Below are 20557 nucleotides of genomic sequence, written 5' to 3' on the forward strand. Positions count from 1 at the left end.
ACAAAAACAAATGTTCAATCTTGATTCTGTTAATTTTATGCACTAAACAAATTATTAACTTGTCTGGGTTAACCTACTGAATTTTCTAATAATTACATGAGATATATAAAAAATGCTCAGTAAATAGTAACTACGACTGGATAAACAAAATGTTCTAGTCTTATTAAATCAGATATTTTCTGTATGTTATTTAAAATTTTTTAGTACTTTTCAAAGGTAAAAATACACCATTATATATAAAGCCTATGTCCAATGTCTCACTACACATAAATCAGGTTTTAGGAAACAAATATTTTATTGAGATAATTTCTATTGCAAATAAATACAAAAAAATTCAATTTCTAAAACTACACACCCCAGGGTGCAATCTTGTGTCAGATAATGGGCACCTTTCATGATTACTAAGGTTAGCTAACTTTACAAAAACATTAGTTTCCTAAACTTAGCTTTTTTGAATAACAGACATAAAGATCTTCCTCTATTCTTTTATGTGACAATATGATAAATAAAGAAAATGTGAAATAAATCAGTAGGCTTAAGTTCTTGTCTTGGACTAGTTACTAACCTAGCCATATAAAGTTAGGGTAGTTATTACATCTGTTTGGTCCTGACTCTCTAATCTACAAAACAGATGACTGGCAAAAACAAACTCAAAGGCCCTCTTTAGCTATAAAATATGATTCTTACATTTTTTGCAAAAGTTTTATAAAAGTATCTAACAATTAATATAGAGATTTTTCCAAACATAAAAATTAAGATTATAAATTATATATATTGCCTTCTGAAGCCGTACTAAAATATATCAAAGATCCTGATTTATTGTGATGAATAATTTAGTTTTGCTAAATTTATAGAAAATATAGGAAATTATAATAACGTCTCAGAAAACAGTAAAACGATACAAAATGATATCAAAAGTATTTGGACTTATAAATCAAGAGAAAATAGAATACTATTTTGTCTAAAACATATAATGCTCTTGGCTCCCTAGAAATAATTACCTAAAAATTTTTACAAATTCAGATTATTTGAATAGTATGATATTTATACATAAGATATATTTCCATGAATAAAATGACAAAATAGATAGATATGGTATTGCTTAATAGACTGTCTGAAAAATCAGTTTTAACATATACCAGAAGAACTAACAATTAGTATTGTCATATATGTTAAGGCTATTACTTGAAAAGTTTACTTCAAGTATTTTAAATATTCTTCTTATAAATTATTTATGCAGTTTTGATGTAAACCATCCATTCATAAAATGTTTGCTGGGGGTAAGATTAGGTTTTATTATATTTCAAACTAGAATATGTTTAAATATAGAAATATTTTGAAAAAACATACCTGATTCTTGCATTAATATAGCAGAATTGAATAACGCTAGCTTATGCTTTGGATTTAGTTCTAAAGCATGATTAAAGTTTTTTAGGGCTTCATTTGGTTCTTTAAGTTCAATATGAACAATCGCCAAGTTGTACCAAAGATCTGCATTGTTTTTGTCCAGCTCTAGTGCTTTAAGATATGCTTCCTTTGCTTTGACAGGTTTATTCATTTTTAAAAGCAATTCTCCTCTGTGGAAAAATCAAACACAAGCTTTACTTACATTACTGTGTCAGTCTATAGATACTATTTTTCACAAGTTTTAAGCTTTTCCACATATTCACAGCTTTCCTTTTAACTTAGGTTTTTAAAATTTTCTTTTAAAAATAACAAACTGTCCTTAAACCTGAACACATTAGTTTAGCAAATTTGGCTTGATACGTTTTCAAATATTTTTAAAGAAGGAAAGAGCATGCCTGACGCTAGAGAGTAAGATGTCGGGAGGTATCAAAGAAAGGAGAACAGAGAAAATATATTCTTTGAATATATCTTGAAAAACAGCAGACTAGTCTACATCAGAAAAATGATAGCAACTAGAGTGGGAGATTAATTTGTCAGATGAAGTAACAGCATTTGAAGAAGGAATATAAATACAGTAGTGATGGGGAAATTCCAGTATTCAAATCTGTTAGCAATGTCTCACTATACAAAAAGAAGAACATTAGAAATTGTTTACCCCTTAAAATTACTTAGTTTTCTTCGATGTATTCTTATAAAATGACCATTCATTAAAAAGAAAAGGAATTTAAAAAGCCGATCTGGTAGGATGGAAGGGCAATAGTGCCACCTGTAGATACTTTTGAGGAACACATCTGAAACTAATGATCACAGTTTGAAAATCATTTTAGAAATCATTCTAATATGGTTACATTTTCTGTTACAGAGCTTAAAAAAGTCATTTTTACATATGTGCAAATCAGTTTAAGTACTGAAATGAGTTACTTTTATTATAATACTACTCTTTCTTGAAGTATTAGCATAGGCATGAAATCAAATAAACTAATATTCCCAATTTCTAGAATAAGTGTCCAAAATGTGATTTTTTTTTGCGTTACACGGGCCTCTCACTGTTGTGGCCTCTCCCGTCGCGGAGCACAGGCTCCGGACGCGCAGGCTCAGCGGCCATGGCTCATGGGCGCAGCAGCTCCGCGGCATGTGGGATCTTCCTGGACCGGGGCACGAACCCGTGTCCCCTGCATCGGCAGGCGGACTCTCAACCACTGCGCCACCAGGGAAGCCCCAAAATGTGATTTCTTTAAATGCAGAGATTATTAATTCTTTATAAATTAACATATGACACGTTTTATTTATAGAAACAACCCCAGTAAACTTAGTGAATTTCAGCAAGTACTAGATAAGGCTGAACAAAGACAGCTTCCAGCTATGAACGGATTTCATTTCAAAAACTTAAATTCTGAATGCATTTTCCCCATATAAACAATGTGACAAATTATAATTAGGTTTCTGGAGCACGCTGCAAAACAAAGTTTAACATAAAATTTTCCTCAGGTACAATACAAATGATAAGACTTACATGAGAAAATATATCAACTTCTAATATCAAATTCTAATATTACAAAAATTTTTTTACTGGCAACTAAAAAGTTTCTTTGTAGTAACAATAACCAGTCAATTCTCAGTATTAATTTAAGAAAGCTCTTGAGAGTTTGATATTATATAATTATTTCTTAATTAATTTTATATATAATGATTTCTTAATTATACAATGGTTTCTTAATTATTCTATAATAATTAAGAATAACTTCTTGTAAAAATAATTATTTTGTAATAATTAAGAATTATAAAAGGTAAATTTCAGCTGTTTTAAATAAAAGTGAATTTGTAATGAGAAGCAAATGAAATTAAAGAGGAGCTTTTCCTACCCTTCCTTTTGTATAAATAAACCTAAGTTTGCTATTATAAGTTATGAACTTCCTTGTCAATTTAAAATGAAATCAATTAAATTTGTTAGTCTAAAACAGGCTGTATTTCTATGCTCTTGGTTGCTAACTAAGATTTACTAGAAGAAGAAAAAAAAGCCAAATTAGTCAAAATAGCTTAAAAGTATATGCAGGTGCAGCTTTAATCTTCTATAGTGAAAGCCTAAAGCGAACTACAACACCTGCTAATGTAAGCCTGCTTGAAGTCGGGTCTCATGCTTATTGCTTGTCGGTACAGCTGATCCGCTTCTTCCAGTCGGGACTCATTTGCTCGTATCAGGTTGGCCAGATTAATGTAAACATTTAAGTGGTTAGGTGCAATTCTGGCTGCATATTTTTTACCAGGAATAATCTGTTAAAAAAAAGGGGTTTTTATAATTTGACATTTCAGTACCAAATAAAATCTGAAGTAAGTAGTCCTAGTGTTTTATTTAAAATTTACATAGAACATAAAAAGACACACTGCAATACTAAAATAATACATAAAAAATGTGAAATAATCTGCAGTATCCACAAAATATAAGTAAAATAATTAATGTTTAGTAGCAATGAAGGTTGTATTTTTTCATTCATGCCAGCTCAACAGATTACTGTTAGATTTTTATATATGTATTATTTTATGAAGTCATAGAAATCAGAACTTCTAGAGGCTAAGGTCCCTTAGTATGTTTGAGTCAGACCAGGAATAGAACTTGGATCTTTTCTCTCGGTCTACTGTATTTGTTACACTATGTCAGCTTTCATGTTGTCAGCAAAATATTTACTGGTTGTGATAACAGGGTAGTTAATTTTACTTCAGAGCTATAGTAAACCCTCACTTGTTTGGTGGAGTTAGGAAATAAAATTCTCTAATTAACTGATTATTCAGGTTAAGTAAAGGTTATTATATATAATATATATGAACCCAAATTCTCAATGAACATAATAAATTATATCTGATAAAAATCTTTATTGAACAGAATTTAACTTTAGGATCTTAGGACTGAAATAATTCTTAATGTATCATGTGGTCCAACTCTATTTTTAAAACATTTAGCAAACTGTCAAATCATTTCAATATTACTACTGTTATTAATACAGTATTAATAATATAAACTACAATTGAGAAAACTGTAGCCCAGGGTAAACTATCTTTGCAGATTACACACAGCTAGCTGGCCAAGGGCAGTATCAGATTTTCTAACTTTGACTTTGTATTGCGGATATCCAAGAAATCTTGTACTTGTGACATTATAGCAAATGATGGGCACAGGACAGCAACAGAGATGTATCCACTCATTTTATCACTTTGTTTTCTTCATTTATTTCTTGATAGGAGTAATGTTGAATTTAGTGCTTACTGCACATAAATAAAATTCTTTTCATTTAAAGTCACTTAACTCATAAATAACTTGTAATCAAAAATATCTAAAATTCATAATATCATAATTTGGTTTTCACAGACTATAAATTTTAAGTGAGCTATGAAAGTGAATGTAATCTTTTATAACACTTACAGTAATAGATGGTTCACTGGACAACTTACTTTTAATATCAACAAATTGAAGAATAGATAAAGATTTTCCATTTGGATAATTCTATTCAATATGGACATCTAGCAGACATGACACAATAGAAATAATTTATGACTACTTACTTGAGGCATCAGCGACTTAGCTGTCATATAAGATTCTTCAGCTGCTTTGGTTCTATTTAAATTTTTATAAGTTCTTCCTACATTCATGTGGGCACCAATATCATCTAAAATTAAAAAAAAATCATTTGTTGGCAAATACACTAAATAGCATTCAATGTAAACTACTAAGAAGACATGTTTCTAGAAACAAACACACTAAAGCAAAAGAATGTAAAAGGAGGCAATAGGTCCTGCTTCCTCCTTAAAGCTCTTCTAACACAACTTATTATAACTTATGAGCAAGGCTACACTAGAAAATTATTAAATAAAGTACCATAAGAACAGAAAATACACATATGACATGAAAAAACTATTTGAATGGCTCCTGGAAGGGTTAAGATATGAGAGGGGAGAAATAAAGGTAATGATTAAATTTACATCTTTTTTTTTCCACTATATTTTACTATCCTATACTAAGGCTTACTCTTATTTCCTTAATCTCATAGCTTTGGAATTCACTCAAAAGCAAAAAGGATTTACAAGTGAAAAGGATCACCATGATTACTAGAATTATTTCAAGTATTATAAATAACAAAAATGAATCCATGGTGGCATAGGGGCAAAGAGCCTGTGAAAAAAACTTTGTGACTTTGTTTTTAAAAATTTTTGTGAATGTGGTTGGAGTGCAAGTTATCTGGATTCTATAATATTACTTAAGATGCAGCAGCCCAGATCTCTTAAATGATGATACATTCCCATATAATTTAATTAAAACTTTTAAAAAGGTTGTCTTAATATCAAATCCTCAGCAAATTTATTCAGGGATAGAAAAATATAAAATTAAAATAAAAAAGATATGAGGGTTCATTGTACACTAGTTTTAAGATATACTTCCCAGTAAATATTTCAAAGCTTTGGAATAAAGATAGAAAGAAGGGAGATCTTAAATTAGACAAATTTTACTCAACATGAATCTCTAACAGACATGACAAGGTTTCAAATTATGATTACTACTTGCCTGTGACACCAATGATGATTTTGCAGTTGTGGAATAGTTCTCTGCCTGCAACTCCCAGGACACATAGGGGCCAAGCATATATATTTTAGGCATTCCTCTAGGAGGAGAGTAACAGTCCTAAGATCTTGCTAAATTATGTTTCAGGTTGGCAATTGTGTGCACTGTACAAAAACTGTTAGATGCCATATGGGTTTAGTTAGAGAACTAGGGGACAGGATTGGGGGAAAGAGGTTGATTTCTTGTTTTTAGACATATTGCTGAATCTCATGGGGTCTCAGGAGGCGGTCAAGCCAAAAAAAAAAAAGAAAAGAAGAGGAAAAAAGGCCCAATACTGGCAGCAATTCAGAATACTTGTGTAGCTTTGAAAAATTCAGATACCTTACCCTACCCAGCTCAATCAAAACAGAATCTTCAGGAATAGGATTGCAAAAATGTTTTAAAAAAGTTTCAGAGGAAATTCTGATGTAGATCCAAGGTTGAAATACATTGCATTACCAAGAGTATATAGAGTTTTTGCTCTTATACAGCTCTTTAAAAAAAAAACTTTTTTATTGAAGTATAGTTGAATTACAGCATTGTGTTAATTACTGCTGTACAGCAAAGTGACTCAGTTATACATATATACATTCTTTTTCCTATTCTTTTCCATTATGGTTTATCACAGGATATCGAATATAGTTCCCTGTGCTATATACAATAGGACCTTGTTTATCTAAGCTCTTTTTTTTAAACATCAGATAAATCTATACCATTTACTATAGAGATCAGAAAGTTACCCAGAAAAAACTAAGGGTATATAGAACCTGAAAAAATTATTTATACAGTAAAAATTTAATCTAAGAAAAGAACAAACTGAAAGTTTAAGTAAATAAAAGTGAAATTATGTCAGGTAAGTATTTAAAATGTTACTGAAAAGAGCCCCAACCAACCTTAGAAAAGAGGTTATCCATTAGGATGAAAGACAAGGCAAATTACTATCTACTAATCAGGTTCTTAGAACTATGGCAAGGAGATACTCTCATCAGGGAAGACTACAGACACTAGAGTAAGGCACCCTTACTTTCTCAAAGAACAAAGATAGCAATCAGATAGCATTTAGCGTCAAAAAAACCTACACAACACAGCTAATAAAATGAAACAATTTTTAAAATAAGTTACAAAGTTTAAGATTCTAGGAGGAAACAGCATTACTGGTAAGGTAAATCTATATTCAAAAAAAAAAAAGGTAAGAAAGCAGGCAAGATATAAATATCAATTACATTTGAATGACTAAAAAGCTACAGAATTTCAAAAAACAATCTTGCTATTATGAGTGCGCTATCCAAACCAACAGCAGCCTGAATCTAGCAGTCTGTCTTTAATTCAATGTAAACGAGGACTGGCAAATATCAGGCAACTCTGTGCCTAATAATTCTTCAGCCACCAACAGTGAAGTTAAGTATTGTCACACTGATGGCCCAGGCATATGTGTTGCTTTCCAGTTATTTCCTACTCACAAATTTGTCAATTTATTTAAAAGGATATATTTATAAATATCTGGAAACTCCTGAAAACTCTAAAAATCATTTCTACCTTGATGGCATCAAAGTTGAACTAGAAATCCATGATTATTTTCGTTTCAAAGATTTGAAGTTAGATAAAAATGAAATCATTGATTTTAAGGCAAAAATTAACCTTGGAGAAATCTGGTGTTTCTCGAGAAAAACCTACCCTCGTCTTATAAAGGTGTTTACGGAAACTGTAATTCAATTTACAAAAATTTTATCTTGTGAATTGATTTTTTAAAAAAACTTGTAACCTTGATAAAGGAGGCAGGAATGTACAGTGGAGAAAGGACAGCCTCTTCAATAAGTGATGCTGGGAAAACTGGACAGGTACATGTAAAAGTATGAGACTAGATCACTCCCTAACACCATACACAAAAATAAGCTCAAAATGGATTAAAGACCTAAATGTAAGGCCAGAAACTATCAAACTCTTAGAGGAAAACATAGGTAGAACACTCTATGACATAAATCACAGCAAGATCCTTTTTGACCCACCTCCCAGAGAAATGGAAATAAAAACAAAAATAAACAAATGGGACCTAATAAAACTTCAAAGCTTTTGCACAGCAAAGGAAACCATAAACAAGACCAAAAGACAACCCTCACAATGGGAGAAAATACTTGCAAATGAAGCAACTGACAAAGGATTAATCTCCAAAATTTACAAGCAGCTCATGCAGCTCAATAACAGAAAAACAACCAACCCAATCCAAAAATGGGCAGAAGACCTAAACAGACATTTCTCCAAAGAAGATATACAGACTGCCAACAAACACATGAAAGAATGCCCAACTTCATTAATCAATAGAGAAATGCAAATCAAAACTACAATGAGATATCATCTCACACCAGTCAGAATGGCCATCATCAAAAAATCTAGAAACAAAACAAAAAAAAAAAAAAAAAAAAATCTAGAAACAATAAATGCTGGAGAGGGTGTGGAGAAAAGGGAACCCTCTTGCACTGTTGGTGGGAATGTAAATTGATACAGCCACTATGGAGAACAGTATGGAGGTTCCTTAAAAAACTACAAATAGAACTACAGTATGACCCAGCAATCCCACTACTGGGCATATACCCTGAGAAAACCATAATTCAAAAAGAGTCATGTACCACAATGTTCACTGCAGCTCTATTTACAATAGCCCAGAGATGGAAACAACCTAAGTGCCCATCGTCGGATGAATGGATGAAGAAGATGTGGCACGTATATACAATGGAATATTACTCAGCCATAAAAAGAAATGAAATTGAGCTATTTGTAATGAGGTGGATAGACCTAGAGTCTGTCATACAGAGTGAAGCAAGTCAGAAAGAGAAAGACAAATACCGTACGCTAACACATATATATGGAATTTAAGAAAAAAAAAATGTCATGAAGAACTTAGGGGTAAGACAGGAATAAAGACACAGACCTACGAGAGAATGGACTTGAGGATATGGGGAGGGGGAAGGGTAAGCTGTGACAAAGCGAGAGAGAGGCATGGACATATATACACTACCAAACATAAGGTAGATAGCTAGTGGGAAGCAGCCGCATAGCACAGGGAGATCAGCTCGGTGCTTTGTGACCACCTGGAGGGGTGGGATAGGGAGGGTGGGAGGGAGGGAGACGCAAGAGGGAAGAGATATGGGAACATATGTATATGTATAACTGATTCACTTTGTTATAAAGCAGAAAATAACACACCATTGTAAAGCAATTTTACTCCAATAAAGTTGTAAAAAAAATAATAAAAATAAAACAAACAAAAAAAACTTGTAACCCAAAACAAACAAAAGACTGTAATCAACTGTTTGTCTAACATGTCATTCATGTTGCCTGGTCAGCGACCATTGTATAGTTTATATTCTTATTCTGGCTAAGCAAAAAAAGCCTTCAGACTGAATTTTTTTTTTTTTAAGCTACTTTAAATGTTAAGAATCTCTGCTCTCTGTGATCCTCTACTGTTCTAGGATTTTAAATACCATCTATATGCTTGTTACTTCAAATTTTTATCTCTAGTCTTGACCATTCCCCTTATCTTCAGACTTATAGTTCTATCTCCAACTGTATATCTAACAGGGACAAAAAAGACTCTTGATTTCCTTCCTTACATACATGTCGTTTTAGCTGTCAAATCTATCTATGAAGAACACAGCTGAAAAACACAGAATGAGCCAAGAAGTCTCTGAATGACAAATTCAATTTTTCCAAGATTATGTACTTTTTCATAATAAATTGTAATAAAATGATTTGCCTGTTTTCCTAGCCCACTGTTTATTAGAGACTGCAATTTTGAAAGTATGGTAGGTAAGTCATACTAACTAAAGGAGATAGGTTCAAGTATCTTTTTTTTTTTTGCGGTATGCGGGCCTCTCACTGTCGTGGCCTCTCCCGTTGCGGAGCACAGGCTCCGGATATGCTGGCTCAGCGGCCATGGCTCACGGGCCCAGCCGCTCCGCGGCATGTGGGATCTTCCCGGACTGGGGCACGAATCCGTGTCCCCTGCATAGGCAGGCGGACTCTCAACCACTGCGCCACCAGGGAAGCCCCAAGTAAGTATCTTAAAAACAGCCAAAAGTGACAACTGACAACGAGAGGAAAAATGATTTTAAACCAAACATCCACAATCACACCCACCCACCAACACAATTTCATTTTGTCCTGACAATACAATGAGATAGAAATTACTGTCCCAACTTAGAAATGGGAAAGATAGGGCTGAAGGGGCCTAAATATCATCTTCTAAGTCTCCAGGTCCCTGTGTGTCTGACATAAAGATGACGTTGCTTCTCTTTTTAAAAACTCCCAGAATGAACCTGAAAGGCTTCAGAAAGCAATGAATTGAAACTGCCACAGTTAGTGACCACTGACTGTGTGTTAAGACTATGCTAGATGACGCAGGGACTATGAAGATGAATCAGATGTTCATGCTGCCCCTAGGAAGCTCCTCAGTTTAAATACATAGATATTTTAAATAAATATTTTAAACGAACATTTAAATAACAAATATCACAGAAAAGATACAAAAGTTGTAAGGAGTCTTAAAGAGGAGAAATATTTGCTTCTAACTGGAAAGATAGGAGGATTTTTTTGTTTTGTTTAGAAAAGAAGCCATGTGAGATGGGTTGCAAAAGATCGGTAGGGTGTGGTAGGTGAATGGGAAGGAAAGGAGAAGGGAGGAATTCTAGGCTCAAGAAAGAACACGAAAAAATGCAAAGAGGTGAGGAAGCTCATGACATGTATCCTAGATTTCAAGAAAAACTAAACTACATGAAGAGCCAGGAGAGATAAAATTGGAAAGATAGCTAGACCATCAGTTATATATTTCTACAACATTCTCTAATAGGAATTTGGCTTTGCCTTGGGGACACTGGCAGCTTTTCCAAGTGGTGACTGTGGTCTTTTTCTTATCTCTTGCAACACTGGGCCTGGAGTTAGGTGTCCTCCTTGATCCTTACCACTTCCAGACCTCTGTAATTCCTTAAAATCACTCAACTCTGAATTTCAGATCATTAAACTCTATTATCCACTACCCTTCCTTATTGCAGTCACCGATCTCATATATAGCTCCTGGTTCCTTGTTCTTTCCAACATCACACAGTTGTCAAAATTCTTAGTAATTTCAAAATCTATATAGATGTATCTTCCAATAGTTGCCTTGATATCCTTTCTTCCAATAATTTTCACCTCCATTCTCCTTTAACTAGTCAGTTCAATGGCCACAGTCATATCTAGTCGAAATACAGGGGGCACTGCCCACCACTCCCCACCCCTCCAAGTATATTTAGAAATGTGTGTGTGGGGAAGTACTTTTTGGTCATCATACTGAATGGAAAGTAATGATTGTACTTGGTAGGTGGTGGCCACGTTTGGTACATATCCTGGAACACTGAAAACTAAAAATGCTCTAGCTAGACCTTACTCAGACACCAACAATTTTTCAGATCTATAAACAACTGATCTGATCACCTTTTCCTCATCTTTCATCCTCTCTCACATCCCTTCATAACCAGCTTAGGTTGTGTCTCAATATTCCCTTATCCCTTTGTTTAGTAATACACATCTGACAAAATTCTAATCCTGTTTAACCAAATTCTCCATGCCTGTACCACTGCACTTATAAAGTAGTGGGAGAAAACTTTTAACCACATCAACTGGTTTAATTGTAATTAAGTATTGCTAAGCTCAAGTAGGGTGTTAGAGCTGCTTGACAGTCATACCGTATTTTCCTACTCTACACATTTTCCTAGATCTTTGTTTCTCAACACGTGATTCATGGACTAAGTATCACCTAGGAACTTACTAGAAATGCAGAAATTCAAGCCCTACTCTAAATCTCTATATATCAGAACATGAACCATATGATCTCCAGGTGATTTACAGGTACATTAAAGTTTGTGAAGCTATGTCCTAGATGATTACTTCAGACCCTCTCCTGGTCTTAGATTTCCAGCACTTCCTCTCCATTCCCCACACTCTACTATTGATTTTACTTTCTGTTTCACTGAGAAAACAGAAGCAAACAAAGGACAACTTCCAGAAGCTATTCATCTATTATTCACCTGCCTATATCATGTCTCTACACTCTGCTTTCCCTGTTAACATAGGTTAACTATTGGTTCAGTTGACTGAATGAAATCCTCACCCTGAGCACTAGATCCTATTTATCTATTCCCATCTGTTCAAGGACATTGACCCAGTACTTCGGTTCCCCACCTTGAATTATTATTTTTCCCACCTTCAATGGATTAGTCACACACATGCTTTGTTTCTCTCACCTTAAAACAAAACCCCTAAAATTCCCAAAAAACAAAAAAAAACATCATCCTACTATCCTCTCTTGACCCCATACTCGGCACCAACATTTCTTATCAACACCCTTTAAAAGAGTTTTTAGTATCAACTGTCTCCAATTATTCTTCTCCCACTCTCTTAAACTCACTATCAAGCTTTGGCATCTATCCCTTCACTAAAACTGCTCATCAATGCCACCCAACAACTCTGTTTAAAAAAGACTCCTTAAATGTCTGATATAAATAGCCCTAACATAAAATCCATTTCAGAAATAAGCCAGCACCAAACACTGTACCATTCCAGTCAGTTGGAATAAAGCTTGAAAATAAACTCTACCTATTTTCCACAAATATAATCATGTTTTTAAAAAGAAAATAAACTACCACAATAGCTTTATTAGTTAATAATGCTTACCTGGCTGAACATGGGTAGCCTGTAAGAAGTATTTCAAAGCTCTCTCAAAGTTCTTTTCATTTTCCAGAGCATGACCCACATTATTCCATAATTTGGCATTATTTTTATTTACCTTAAATATGGAAGTACAGATAGAAATTAGTTAAATTAAAAAAAATGAGTCTAATTAACACAGATTTTGTTTGGTATACTATTAGGAATGGAGTACTCCATAGAAATGTCCATGAACAGATGAAGTGGGTAAAAAGGTACAAACTTCTAGCTTTAAGATAAGTAAGGTCTGAGGATGTAATGTACAGCATGGTGACTATAGTTAACAATACTGTAACTATATGAGGTAATGGATGTTAACTTATTCTGGTAGTCATTTTATACACACACACACACATGCATATAATCATTATATTGTACACCTTAAAGACAAAGTTATATGTCAATTATATCTCAATAAAACTGGAAAATAATCATTCCGATTTCTTCCAGAAAAAAAATGTGTATATATATGTGTCTATGTATGTATACATACAACTCCAATTAACATGGATATCTGTTTGGTATATTATTAGGAATGGAGTGTTCCATGGAGATAAGGAAGAAATCAAAAGAACACTGCTTCATGAAGTTTACCCTCTCCTCCCTTTCAACATTAAAATACTAAAACCACAGTTTATCTACTTTACATGTTAAAATTTTACTAAAACTTTTATTTCATCAAAACATAGAACTGTTTGAAAACTCCTGCTCTATTATTTATGTTCTTTTGGGAAAGACAGAATTTGAACAAGTGAATATGTTTAAACACTGCACTGATGACTTATTTTGAGGCTCGACATAAAGCTATTTATGTAGTCTATTATGGTAATGGAACCCTGGCGAGCACAGAAACAGCCAAAAGGAAGTTAAGAATTCAGAGATTTGAAGACAGGGAGCATCTGAAAAAAAATCACTGCTTATAACTTTTGCAGAAAACAAATTTTGTGACTTATTCTCATTTATGCTGCCCATTCTATAAAAATGCAGTTATCACTCCTTTCTGTCAGTTCCTATCTTTCCTACAGTATTATAACCATTGGTTATTCTTCATATGGAAGGGCACCATGTTTTGCCATGTATTTTATTTCATTCAATCTAAGATGCCATCAATTATAAGGCTCACCATTATTTTAGGTACCATTAAGAAAGAAAAAAGGTCACTAATTAATTGTAAAATGCCTTTTACTGTAAGATTTATTCTGATTTCAGAGATGTTAAAAGGTTTAAATAAATAAAAAGGTACACCTTAAGAACCAATGAAACAAAAGCATTCATATTTAAACATTTTATCATTTGAGTGTCTAACAACGGTATAGCATTTGTGCAATTATTCACATATGCTCTAGACATACACCTAAGCACTAGTCAGGGCACTAGTTATGGTATATATTATACAAAGAAAAAATTCTTTTTATTAATTTTGTGGTGAAGTACTTAACATTGACAGTTAACTGCCTAGTTAAAAGTAAAGTTAAAACACTGTATCAGGGATGGCTATAAGAAATAATTGATGACATATTCTGAATAATACTTTACCTTCAAGGCTGACATAAACAGCGTATATTCAGACTCCCAATCCCAATTTCTATGGAGTGTTTTTAAGGCATGAGTGAGTATCACCATAGACAGACAAACCCAGGATAACTTTTTTAATACACTATTTAAGAAAAAAAAAAGCAGAACAAAAGAAACATTGTCTACATCACCAAAACAGAGGTAAGAAATATGCTAAATATCTCTAAATATAATGTTTGAATTTATTCTAAAGATTAGGGATTGTTCTAATAATCATCCAACTTGAGAGGGAACAACACCGAAAAAATTAAATATTATGAACACTTATACACTTATACTTCACTCTTCAATTACATTAAATATTTCAATATTTGCCTTTATTTCAAAAATTTTGTTTTGATTTAATGACAAAAAATTGATAAAACCAATTTTTAATTGTGAATTTTTATATTTAGAGTTCTTTTGTACCATTTACCTATAACTTCCATATTAGTAGTGTTTATAAAGGGTCAATCTTATCCCCGGCTATATTTAAAAACATTATTGTTTTACAATAAACACCACAGATTATCACGGTATTCTTGAAGAATTTTACACTTTAAAGTAGAATTATTTATTAAAAGTCATAGTAAAATTAACTCTATGAAATAGATGCAAATTACTTATATAGCTTTAGGTTAATCACTTGGGACTGAATTTCTCAGTTAAAAATGATGGTTATGCAGAGATCAGTTCAAGATGGCAGAGTAGAAGGATGTGCTCTCACCCCCTCTTGTGAGAACACTGGAATCACAACTAACTGCTGAACAATCACCAACAGGAAGACACTGGAAGTCACCAAAAAAGATACCCCATATCCAAAGACAAATGAGAAGCCAATGAGACAGTGGGGGGGGCACGATCACAATAAAATCAAATCCCATAACTGCTGGGTAGGTGACTCACAAACCGGAGAATACTTATACCACAGAAGTCCACCCACTGGAGAGAAGGTTCTAAGCCCCACGTCAGGCTTCCCAACCTGGGGATCCAGCAACGGGAAGGGAATTCCTAGAGCATCAGACTTTGAAGGTTAGTGGGATTTGACTGAAGGACTCCGACACGACTGAGGGAAACAGACACTCTACTCTTGGAGGGCACACACGAAGTAGTGTGTGCACTGGGACACAGGGGAAGGAGGAGTGACCCCATAGGAGACTGAACCAGACCTATCTGCTAGTGCTGGAGGGTCTCCTGCAGAGGCAGGGTGAGGCTGTGGCTCACCGTGAGGACAAGGACACTGGCAGCAGAAGTTCTGGGAAGTACCCCTTGGCGGGAGACCTCCATTACCGCCATTACCCCACCAAAGAGCTGAGTAGGCTCCAGTGTTGGGTGGCCTCAGGCCAAACAACCAACAGGGAGGAAACCCAGCACCACCCATCAGTAGAGAAGCAGATTAAAGTTTTACTGAACTCTACCCATCACCAGCCTCTCCCATCAGGAAACTTGCAAAGCCTCTGAGACAGCCTCATCCACCAGAAGCAAGAAAAACTACAATCCTACAGCCTGTGGAACAAAAACCACATTCACAGAAAGATAGACAAAATGAAAAGGCAGAGGGCTATGTACCAGATGAAGGAACAAGATAAAACCCCAGAAAAACAACTAAATGAAGTGGAGATAGGCAACCTTCCAGAAAAAGAATTCAGAATAATGATAGTGAAGATGATCCAGGACCTCGGAAAAAGAATGGAGGCAAAGATTGAGAAGATGCAAGAAATATTTTTAAAAGACCTAGAAGAATTAAAGAACAAACAAACAGAGATGAACAATACAATAACTGAAATGAAAACTACACTAGAAGGAATCAATAGCAGAATAACTGAGGCAGAAGTACGGATAAGTGACCTGGAAGACAGAATGGTGGAATTCACTGCTGTGGAGCGGAATAAAGAAAAAGGAATGAAAAGAAATGAAGACAGCCTAAGAGACCTCTGGGACAACATTAAACACAACAACATTCGCATTACAGGGGTGCCAGAAGGAGAAGAGAGAAGGGACCTGAGAAAATATTTGAAGAAATTATAGTCGAAAAATTCCCTAACATGGGAGAGAAAATAGCCACCCAAGTCCAGGAAGCACAGAGTCCCATACAGGATAAACCCAAGGAGACACAAGACGAGAGACATATTAATCAAATTGGCAAAAATTAAAGACAAAGAAAAATTACTGAAAGCAGGAAGGGAAAAACAACAAATAACATATAAGGGAACTCCCATAAGTTTAAGAGCTGATTTCTGAGCAGAAACTCTACAAGACAGAGGGGAGTGGCATGATATACTTAAAGTGATGAAAGGGAAAAACCTACAACCAAGATTACTCTACCCAGCAAGGATCTCATTCAGATTCCATGGAGAAATCAAAAGCTTTACAGACAAGCAATGGCTAAGAGAACTCAGCACCACCAAACCAGCTCTACAACAAATGCTAAAGGAACTTCTCTAAGTGGGAAACACAAGAGAAGAAAAGGACCAACAAAAACAAACCCCCCAAAATTAAGAAAATGGTAATAGGAAAATACATATCGATAATTATCTTAAACGTGAATGGATTTAATGCTCCAACCAAAAGACATAGGCCTGCTGAATGGATACAAAAACAAGACCCATATATATGCCGTCTACAAGAGACCCACTTCAGACCTAGGGACACATACAGACTGAAAGTGAGGGGATGGAAAAAGATATTCCATGTAAATGGAAATCAAAAGAAAGCTGGAGTAGCAATACTCATATCAGACAAAATACTTTAAAATGAAGAATGTTACAAGAGGCAAGGAAGGACACCACATAATGATCAAGGGACGAATCCAAGAAGAAGATATAACAATTAGAAATATACATGCACCCAACATAGGAGCACCTCAATACATAAGGAAACTGCTAACAGCTATAAAAGAGGAAATCAACAGTGACACAGTAAAAGAGGGGGACTTTAACACCTCACTTCCCCAATGGACAGATCATCCAAACAAAATTAATAAGGAAACACAAGCTTTAAATGACACAATAGATCAGACAGATTTAATTGATATTTATAGGACATTCCATCCAAAAGCAGCAGATTACACATTCTTCTCAAGTGTGCATGGAACATTCTCCAGGATAGATCACATCTTGGGTCACAAATCAAGCCTCAGTAAATTTAAGAAAATTGAAATCATATCAAGCATGTTTTCTCACGACAGCGTTATGAGATTAGAAATGAATTACAGGGGAAAAAAACGTAAAAAACACAAACACATGGAGGCCAAACAATACGTTACTATATAACCAAGAGATCACTGAAGAAATCAAAGAGGAAATCAAAAAATAACTAGAGTCAAATGACAATGAAAACAGGATGACCCAAAAACTACAGGATGCAACAAAAGCTGTCTAAGAGGGAAGTTTATAGCAATGCAAACCTACCTCAAGAAACAAGAAAAATCTCAAATAAATAATCTAACCTTACACTTAAAGGAACTAGAGAAAGAAGAACAAACAAAATCCAAACTTAGCAGAAGGAAAGAAATCATAAAGACCAGAGCAGAAATAAATGAAATAGAAACTAAGAAAACAATAGCAAACATCAATAAAGCTAAATCTGGTTCTTTGAGAAGATAAACAAAATTGATAAACCATTAGCCAGACTCATCAAGAAAAGGAGGGAGGGCTTCCCAGGTGGTGCAGTGGTTGAGAGTCCACCTGCCGATGCAAGGGACACGGGTTCGTGCCCCAGTCCGGGAAGATCCCACATGCCGCGGAGCGGCTGGGCCCGTGAGCCACGGCCGCTGAGCCTGGGCGTCCACAGCCTGTGCTCCGCAACAGGAGAGGCCACAACAGTGAGAGGCCCGCGTACCGCAAAAAAAAAAAAAAAAAAAGAAAAAGAGGGAGAGGACTCAAATCAATAAAATTAGAAATGAAAAAGGAGAAGTTACAACAGACACCACAGAAATACAAAGCATCCTACGAGACAACTACAAGCAACTCTATGCCAATAAAATGGACAACCTGGAAGAAATGGACAAATTCATAGAAAGGTATAACCTTCCAAGACTGAACCAGGAAGAAATAGAAAATATGAACAGACCAATCACAAGTAATAAAATTGAAACTGTGATTAAAAATCTTCCAACAAACAGAAGTCCAGGACCAGATGGCTTCACAGGTGAATTCTACCAAACATTTAGAGAAGAGCTAACACCCAACCTTCTCAAACTCTTCCCAAAAATTGCAGAGGAAGGAACACTGCCAAACTCATTCTATGAGGCCACCATCACCCTGATTCCAAAACCAAAGATACTACTAAAAAAGAAAATTACGGGCCAATATCACTGATGAATATAAATGCAAAAACCTTCAACAAAATACTAGCAAACAAAATCCAACAACACATTAAAAGGATCACACACCATGATCAAGTGGGATATATCCCAGAGATGCAAGGATTCTTCAATATACGCAAATCAATCAATGTGATACACCATATTAACAAATTGAAGAAAACCATATGATCATCTCAATAGATGTAGAAAAAGCATTTGACAAAATTCAACACCCCATTTATGATAAAAACTCTCCAGAAAGTGGGCACAGAGGGAACCTACCTCAACATCATAAAGGCCATATACGACAAACCCACAGCAAACATCATTCTCAATGGTGAAAACCTGAAAGCATTTCCTGCAAGACCAGGAACAAGACAAGGATGTCCCCTCTCACCACTATATTGAACATAGTTTTGGAAGTCCTAGCCACGGCAATCAGAGAAGAAAAAGAATAAAAGGAATACAAATTGGAAAAGACGAAGTAAAACTGTCACTGTTTGCAGATGACATGATACTATACATAGAGAATCCTAAAGATGCCACCAGAAAACTACAAGAGCTAATCAATGAATTTGGTAAAGTTCAGGACACAAAATTAATGCACAGAAATCTCTTGTATTCTGATACACTAATGATGAAAAATCTGAAAGAGAAATTAAGGAAACAATCCCATTTACCACTGCAACAAAAAGAATACAACATCTAGGAATAAACCTACCTAGGGAGACAAAAGACTCATATTCAGAAGACTATAAGACACTGATGAAAGAAATTAAAGATGATACCAACAGATGGAGAGATATACCATGTTCTTGGATTGGAAGAATCAATATTGTGAAAATGACTATACTATCCAAAGCAATCTACAGATTCAATGCAATCCCTATCAAATTACCATTGGCATTTTTTACTAGAACTAGAACAAAAAAATCTTAAAATTTATATGGAGACACAAAAGATGCTGAATAGCCACAGCAGTCCTGAGGGAATAAAACAGAGCTGGAGGAATCAGACTCCCTGACTTCAGACTATACTACAAAGCTACAGTAATCAAGACAATATGGTTATGGCACAAAAACAGAAATATAGATCCATGGAACAGGACAGAAAGCCCAGAGATAAATCCACGCACCTAGGGTCAACTAATCTATGACAAAGGATGCAAGAATATACAATGGAGAAAAGACAGCCTCTTCAATAAGTGGTGCTGGGAAAACTGGACAGCTACATGTAAAAGAGTGAAATTAGAACACTCCCTAACACCATACACAAAAATAAACTCAAAATGGATTAGAGGGCTTCCCTGGTGGCGCAGTGGTTGAGAGTCCACCTGCCGATGCAGGGGACACAGGTTCATGGCCCGGTCTGGAAGGATCCCACATGCCGCAGAGTGGCTGGGCCTGTGAGCCATGGCCGCTGAGCCTGCGTGTCCGGAGCCTGTGCTCCACGACAGGAGAGGCCACAACAGTGAGAGGCCCGCAAAAAAAAAAAAAAAAAAAATGGATTCGAGACCTAAATGTGAGACCGGACACTATAAAACTCTTAGAGGAAAACATAGGAAGAACACTCTTTGTCATAAATCACAGCAAGATCTTTTTTGATCCACCTCCTAGAGTAATGGCAATAAAAACAACAATAAACAAATGGGACCTAATGAAACTTCAAAGCTTTTGCACAGCAAAGGAAACCATAAACAAGATGCACATACAACCCTCAAAATGGGAGAAAATATTTGCAAATGAATCAACGGACAAAGGATTAATCTCCAGAATATATAAACAGTTCATGCAGCTCAATATTAAAAAACCAAACAACCCAATCCAAAAATGGGCAGAAGACCTAAATAGACATTTCTCCAAAAAAGACATACAGATGGCCAAGAAGCACATGAAAAGCTGTTCAACATCACAAATTATTAGAGAAATGCAAATCAAAACTACAATGAGGTATCACCGCACACC

The 20557-nt window shown here is 35.0% G+C and overlaps 1 protein-coding gene across 3 annotated transcripts in view; it reads right to left on the reverse strand.

Annotated features, from left to right (window-relative positions):
* TMTC3 (transmembrane O-mannosyltransferase targeting cadherins 3) overlaps positions 1-20557 on the reverse strand; it is a 302048-nt gene that overhangs the window by 243760 nt on the left and 37731 nt on the right. For all 3 annotated transcript variants that reach the window (XM_060165029.1, XM_060165030.1, XM_060165031.1), the window contains exons 9-13: positions 14270-14390; positions 12701-12812; positions 4963-5066; positions 3509-3678; positions 1351-1577 (exon numbers count right to left, since the gene is read on the reverse strand). In XM_060165029.1, coding sequence (XP_060021012.1) covers positions 1351-1577; positions 3509-3678; positions 4963-5066; positions 12701-12812; positions 14270-14390 — 734 coding nt within the window. The remainder of the gene's footprint in view (positions 1-1350; positions 1578-3508; positions 3679-4962; positions 5067-12700; positions 12813-14269; positions 14391-20557) is intronic.

This window comes from Lagenorhynchus albirostris, chromosome 11, assembly GCF_949774975.1.
Source record: "Lagenorhynchus albirostris chromosome 11, mLagAlb1.1, whole genome shotgun sequence".
Taxonomy (NCBI): domain Eukaryota; kingdom Metazoa; phylum Chordata; class Mammalia; order Artiodactyla; family Delphinidae; genus Lagenorhynchus; species Lagenorhynchus albirostris.